We start from the raw sequence: 6,606 nt of genomic DNA on the forward strand, positions 1-6,606 counted from the left end.
CGCCCCCCCCCCCAGCCGTGGGATTCCCAGCTCCCCCCCAGGCCCATCTGAGCTGCATGTGGGCGTCCTCTGCTTGCTCCTGTCCTCACCACTGCCCCCAGGAGGGGAAAACCACTGGGGACTCCATCCAAAGGGCAGGGGGTGGCTCTGGAAGGAATGGAGCAACGTTGCCCACAGACATCAAGGCTCTGGTTGCTCAGCTCTGCCCTGGTCCGATGTTTGCATAAAGGCTTTCTCCAGCGCCATTCCTGTCAGCTCCCAGCCTGCTGTAGGGTCGAGGCTGGGCACCACAGACCCTCAGCTGCTCCACCAGCCCCATTTCTGCCCCCAATCCATCCATCAGCCCCTCCAGCGCTCCCCTTCCCCTTCCCCACTCGGTCCCTTCTCTTTCCCCATTCCCACAGACCATGGAGAGCCTCTACAGTGGGATCCCCGGGCCTGGCGGGGATGGGATGCCTCCAGGCATGGAGAGCTACGATGCGGGTGAGCAGGCAGGCACGGGGCAGGGTTTGGGGGGGGGTACCCAGCCGGTGCCTTCTGCTTCCCCACCACGGGGGCAGTGAACATTCGGAGTCCCCTCTTTCCCCCCACATCTCCCCTCTCATCCCCCCCAGGCCGTTCTCCCCCCGAGGAGGTGGATGTGATGCTGCAGCGCTGTGAGGGGGGAGTGGACGCTGCCCTCCAGTATGCGAAAAACATCTCCAAGTACATGAAGGACCTCATCGGGTACCTGGAGAAAAGGACCATGCTGGGTGAGACAGGGGGGTCCTCACAGCAGCACCAGAACCAGCCAAGGTCCTCTACAACCAAGGGGGCTGTGGGAGTCCAACATTGCAAGGGCAGGGGGGGCAACTTCACTCCTGAGGTTCCTGATGTGTTTTCAAAAGGAACCCCGTTGGCCGGGAAATCTCAGTGTCTCCTCTGTCATTTCACTCCCAACCCTTTTCTTCCAGAGATGGAGTTTGCCAAAGGGCTGCAGAAGATGGCAAACAGCTGCAAGCAGACCCTCAGCCAGGAGGTGAGCACCCAAAGCCACCCGGTGCCCAGGTGGGACCAGGGGCAAGCAGCCCTGGGGGGCTCTATTTGTTTGACTTGGCTTTTTGAGGAGGGCGTGCAGCTCTCCTGAGCGGTTTGCTTGGTAAAATAAATGCGTCCAAAGCAAAGGAAAATGCTGAGACCCTGTGAAAGCCCAGGCTGCGTCTCATTTGGTTCACTGCGGTGCCAGGGCTGAGGGCTGCGCGTTTTCTCCTTCCTCAGACCAACATGCCCTTCCTGTCCATCTACCTGCTGGCGCTGGAGCAGGACATGGAGCACGGGACATCGATGCTGCAGGCAGCCAGCACCCTGCAACACCAAACCTTCCTGCAGGTGAGGACAGGGGGGGTCGGGGGGGTCTTCCCCTCGGCCGGGCAGCGAGGGGGGCTGGTGGCCTCGTCCAGAACCCGGGATGCAGCTGCTGCTGGGCTCAGGCACTGCTGGGACTCAGCATCGCCAGCTTTGCCCTGGCACTGGTGGATCAGTGAGCCCAAGCCCAGCCACTTGCCAGGTCCTTTGGGGGGTCAGGCACAGGGTTTAGGAGAAACCCCCCAGTCTGACACCTCAAGAAACACCTCCTTAATGCCCCCCCGTCACCCTCATCAGAGGATGCTCTGCGTCCCCACGCTCCCCCTGCAGCACAGACCGAGCTGTGCCCCTCTCCCCACTCTCCAGAGGGGACCCGTGTCTGTCCTGGCCAGGGTGGCTCTGCTTGGCTGGGCCGGGAGGGAACCTGCACTTCCCAGGATGTGGATTTTCAACCGTGCCACCACCCTGCCCCTTAACCCAGCCCAGATGTGCTGGGCCATGATGGCAGTGGCTGCAGGAGCTTCTCCTTGCAAAGTCTTTGTGAAGGGAAGAGCCACGAGTGCCGCTCAGCCTCAGGGGGTTCTTTCTCCCTCCCATGCAGCCGCTGGCGCTGAGACGCCTTGAGCATGAGAAGCGGAGGAAGGAGATCAAGGAGCAGTGGCACCGGGCGCAGAGGAAGCTGGTGAGTGCCCAACCCACAGCACAGCTGGGTCTGCACCCCCTGAGCCCACCCTGGCACCCCCGGCACCGAACCCTGTCAGGATGCTCAGCTCCTCACCCCCCTCCAGCAGCGTTGGGGGACACTGGAGAAACTAGGGGCCAGGAAAGGGACCCGAGGAGCTGGGGTGGGGGGTAATGATCCCCTGCAGGGCTCAGCCTCACCCAGTCCCTGCTGTCATCGGCAGCAAGAGGCGGAGGTGAACCTGCGCAAGGCCAAGCAGATCTACATGCAGCGCAGCGAGGAGCACGACAAGGCCAAGTACGTGGCAGTGAAAGCGGAAGAGGAGCAGCAGAGCACGGCCAGCGCCACCAAAACCCTGGACAAGAAGAGGCGGCTGGAGGAGGAGGCCAAGAACAAGGTAGGACCACGGCCGCTCCAGGCGCTGGCTGCGGATCAGGAACCTGCTCACCCCTCAATGCCTGAGCACCGGGACAGCCAGAGCTGAGCACACTGATCCCAGGGATCCCAGGGCACAGAGTGGGAACGCCTAGAGGGATGGGGGCCAGTGCAGAGAGCTGTTCTCCTTGTCCTCCTCATCTGTGGGTGGTTTCCATCCCTTGCTGCTCCTGTCCTCCTCACCTATGGGTAGTTTCCATCCCCTGCTCTCCCCGCCAGGCAGAGGAGGCGATGGCCACGTACCGGACCTGCGTGGCAGATGCCAACACCCAGAAGCAGGAGCTGGAGGACACCAAGGTGAACTCCCTGCGGCAGATCCATGAAGTGATCAAACAGAGCGACCAGGTCATCAAGATGGTGAGTGGGGCTGGCTCGGGGGGTCCCCAGGGCAGGGGGAGCCATGCCCTGCTCAGGAGAGGTCAGAGCTGTCCCCCTGAAAATCCAGGGCTCGAGGCTGCAGCCTAAGCACTGCTCCCTGCTCCTCAGTTCTCATCCAACCTGGAGCTCCTCCGGCACACATCACCTCACAAAGCTCAACTCTGATTTTCCCTGTGTCTGTTTTAGGCCACCATCTCTTTCTACCAGATCATGCACATGCAGACGGCCCCGCTGCCCGTCAACTTCCAGACGCTGTGCGAGAGCAGCAAGCTGTACGACCCGGGGCAGCAATACGCCTCCCACGTCCGGCAGCTGCAGCGCGGGGACGAGCCCGACACCCAATACGACTTCGAGCCCTACGTGTCCCACAATGCCTGGTACGAGAGGACTGGGAGAGCTGTTCCTGCTCTCACTCACCTTCTCCCGGGCTGGCACCACCTTCTCCTCCCTCCTGCCCTCCAGGTCTCCCTTTGCTCGGACACGGAAAGGCAGCTTTAATGCCAGCGACTTCCCTGCAGGCGCCGACGGGGCCGGGCTGCCCAAGGACGGGGTGGTTGCGGAGGCCAAGGAGCAAAGCGGGGCTGTGGCGGCCGAGCGCAGAGGTAAGTACAGAGCCTGCGGCAGAGCAGGGATGGAGCAGGACCCCATGGGCGCTATGGGGGTTCCCATGGCATCGGTAGGACAGGCTGGAGCTTTGCAGGTGGAATTCCCTGAAGAACACAAAATCAGATTGATGAGGTTTTGCCTCACAGCCCCTTCTCCCACCCATCCTCACCCTGGCTTGGGTGTGAGACCGAAGGCATCGCAGTCCCTGTCCCAGCAAACCAAGCAACCACTGCAGGGTCTCCCAGTCTGGGCTCTCCACCCCAGTTTCTCTCCTGACCACGGGATGCGATCCCAGCAGGGCTTTGTGTTCTCTGCAGGTGGGAGGGGACACCAGGTCCACAAATCCTGGCCAACATCCATCACCGAAGCTGACAGCAGTCTGGAGTCAAGCGCAGGTACCAAAACCAGCCCCGGGCAGGCAGCGTGGCCCCTTTACAGCCCAAAAACACAGCACCAGGGCTGAGAGGAACCTGACACCTCTCCTTTCTGTCTGCCTTGTGATAACAGTGCTGTAAATAAACCCCTGATCCCAGTCTGCAACAGGATGGGATGGGATGGGATGGATGGGGAGGGGGATGAGGGACCCCACTGGATTTTTCCCACTCCTCTGGCTGCAGCCTTCTCTCCTGAGAGGCTTTGCATGGGCACACACAGCCCCTGCCAGCTTCCAGTTTCTCATTTTCTGCAGAAAATGGAGAAAGCTGCCCCAGCCATGCCAGGCACACACTGCTCACTGCGGGAATGGCCCACAAGCCTCGGAGCAGCTCAGCAGATGGTTTTGCTCTGCCAGTCCCCCTCAGCTCTCTGATTTCTCCTGGCAGGTGAATTCAGCCCCAAGTTGCAGCGGTTGTCATCCAATGGCACTGCATCCTCCAGTGAGGAGCTGGAGGAGAGGGACGAGAGCACCACCCCCTTCGAGCAGAGTAGGTGACAGCGCGGGGGTGACACGGGGCTCCCTCCATGTTCCCACACACTGTGACAAAGCCAACTGCAGGTTGACTTTTCCCAAATTCAGTGGCTCTGGGTCCTGCTCAGCTGCGTTTCTGGTTGCTCCGCTTGCAGGCATCAATGGGATCCCCCCGGAGATGGCGGCTCCCACTGGGCCTTTCCGAAACGTTGGCCTGTCCAGGGCTGCCCAGACCCATCGGCTGAGGAAGCTGCGTGCCCCGTCCAAGTGCCGGGAGTGCAACAGCTACGTCTACTTCCAGGGAGCGGAGTGCGAGGAGGTAACGCAGGGTGGGGGACAGATGGGAGACACATCCCAGGAGCGGGGTGGCCTCGCCGCTCCCTGTGTGTGTCTCTGTGGTCTGCGCTGTGCCCAGATGGGAGTCACACACTCTGCACGTCGTGGTGTGGCTTTTTCCTCAGGTGCTGTGGGCTCACAGCAGACACCAGCCACGAGCCCTGACACAGACGTGGCCCAAGCCATGGGTGTCACCACAGCCAGGGGGTTGGGGTCTCTGTGGAAGCAGAGGACAACCTTGCCCCAGCTCTGACCTGTGATTAGGGAGACTCCTCCTTTGGGGAGGGGTTCATTGCTCCTGCAGGGTCTCCAAAAAGGGTTGTTCCTGCCTGTGTCCCTCTCAGCCTGTGCTCCGAGGGATGCCCGGGGTCTCAGGGGCCACCTCCCACCCATCCCACAGGGTTGTCTCCCACCCCTGAGCTGTTCCCGGTGTTTTCCAGTGCTGCCTGGCCTGCCACAAGAAGTGCCTGGAAACCCTGGCCATCCAGTGCGGACACAAGAAGCTCCAGGGGAAGCTGCAGCTTTTCGGGCAAGACTTCACGAAGGCGTCACAGGGCAGCTCTGACGGCATCCCCTTCATTGTCAAGAAGTGCATTTCCGAGATTGAGAAGCGGGCGCTGAAAACCAAGGTGACCGCTCGCTCTCCCCTCTTCTTCTCTTGAAATGTGTCTCTGCCTTGGTGTGAAAACCAGGGCTCATTTTGCAGCTCACTGGGGGCAGGAAGACAGAAAGTTCCGGGTGGTGAACTCAGCCTTGATACCCCAAACTCTGAGCTCCAAAACTCCCTTCTCTCCCTCTTTCCTGAAGCAGGAGTGACAGTGACGGCTGAGCTGGCAGGGGATGCCCCAGAATGGCTTCGGAGAGGGATTTCCAGCCTCAAAAGGAGCGGGTGGGAGCTGGAAGCTCCCTGTCCCCCCCCCACACAGCACCTCCCTTCACTCAGCTCCGCTTTTTCCTCTCCCAGGGCATTTACCGGGTGAACGGCGTCAAGACCCGTGTGGAGAAGCTCTGCCAGGCCTTTGAGAATGGGAAGGAGCTGGTGGAGCTGTCGCAGGCCTCCCCCCACGACATCAGCAACGTCCTGAAGCTCTACTTGCGGCAGGTGAGGCGACGGCAGCGCCGTCTGCAGGGGAGGACGCAGGGCAGGGGCGCCTGGGGAAGCCAACGGCCCCAAACCAAACCTGGCTCCACCGGGGGCAAATCTGCCCAAACTGGGTGTGATCTGGGTGCAGGGGGAGGGCGCCCCCCCCGCCCCCCCCCCTGCCATGGCCACGCGGTCCCTCCACATCCATGGAAAACAATGGCGCCGAGGCACCAAATCCTCCCCTACTTCACAATGGGGAACCGCGAATGCGGAAAGGGAACTGATCCAGCAAAGATCACTGTGCACTACAGACCCGGGCTGAGCCCACGGCTCCCCGAGCAGGGATGAGCTCCTGGGTCACGCCAGGGGGGAGCTCAGATGGGTGCTGAGCCCCTCACATTGCCCTGCATTGTGCTCCCTGGGTGCTGGTCCCTGCTCTCAGCAGTTCCCCACCCCCAGCAAACTCAAAAACCGGGGGTGCAGCAGCATCGCCCACATCCTGCAGCAGCTGCAGGCGGGGGGGGGGGGAGCTGCTTTCCCCGCCTCGACACTGAACTCCTCAGTGCTGCACTGCGGGGGCTGGCGCAGCCCCTCCACACAGGAATTGGGCTCAGCTTCAGGGGGGACCCTCACCCTGGGCCCCCTGAACTGGGAGAAGGGCTCGGAGCTGCCTCTGTGGTTTCTGCAGAGGAGAAAATCAAGAGAGGAGGAACCAGTCCTGAGCCATGACCTGAGGTCTCGCTGCATAGAAAAGGGTTTAAACTCCTCTGTAAGAGTGTCTGGGGGGCACAGCTTTGCTGCAAGGGGCAGCCTAGCCCCAAACCCCGCTGCCGC

The 6,606-nt window shown here is 61.6% G+C and overlaps 1 protein-coding gene across 1 annotated transcript in view; it reads left to right on the forward strand.

The window, feature by feature from the left end:
• Window positions 1–6,606, forward strand: part of HMHA1 (histocompatibility (minor) HA-1) — a gene marked incomplete at its 3' end in the record, with an annotated part of 9,826 nt that overhangs the window by 1,912 nt on the left and 1,308 nt on the right. Inside the window, exons 5-18 of the mRNA XM_010181188.1 lie at window positions 389–483; window positions 615–752; window positions 954–1,018; window positions 1,258–1,368; window positions 1,946–2,026; window positions 2,250–2,423; window positions 2,681–2,818; window positions 3,026–3,216; window positions 3,302–3,445; window positions 3,770–3,840; window positions 4,267–4,368; window positions 4,508–4,671; window positions 5,129–5,317; window positions 5,653–5,790. Coding sequence (XP_010179490.1) covers window positions 389–483; window positions 615–752; window positions 954–1,018; window positions 1,258–1,368; window positions 1,946–2,026; window positions 2,250–2,423; window positions 2,681–2,818; window positions 3,026–3,216; window positions 3,302–3,445; window positions 3,770–3,840; window positions 4,267–4,368; window positions 4,508–4,671; window positions 5,129–5,317; window positions 5,653–5,790 — 1,801 coding nt within the window. The remainder of the gene's footprint in view (window positions 1–388; window positions 484–614; window positions 753–953; window positions 1,019–1,257; window positions 1,369–1,945; window positions 2,027–2,249; window positions 2,424–2,680; window positions 2,819–3,025; window positions 3,217–3,301; window positions 3,446–3,769; window positions 3,841–4,266; window positions 4,369–4,507; window positions 4,672–5,128; window positions 5,318–5,652; window positions 5,791–6,606) is intronic.

The sequence above is a fragment of the Mesitornis unicolor genome, unplaced genomic scaffold (genome assembly GCF_000695765.1).
Source record: "Mesitornis unicolor isolate BGI_N332 unplaced genomic scaffold, ASM69576v1 scaffold48623, whole genome shotgun sequence".
Taxonomy (NCBI): domain Eukaryota; kingdom Metazoa; phylum Chordata; class Aves; order Mesitornithiformes; family Mesitornithidae; genus Mesitornis; species Mesitornis unicolor.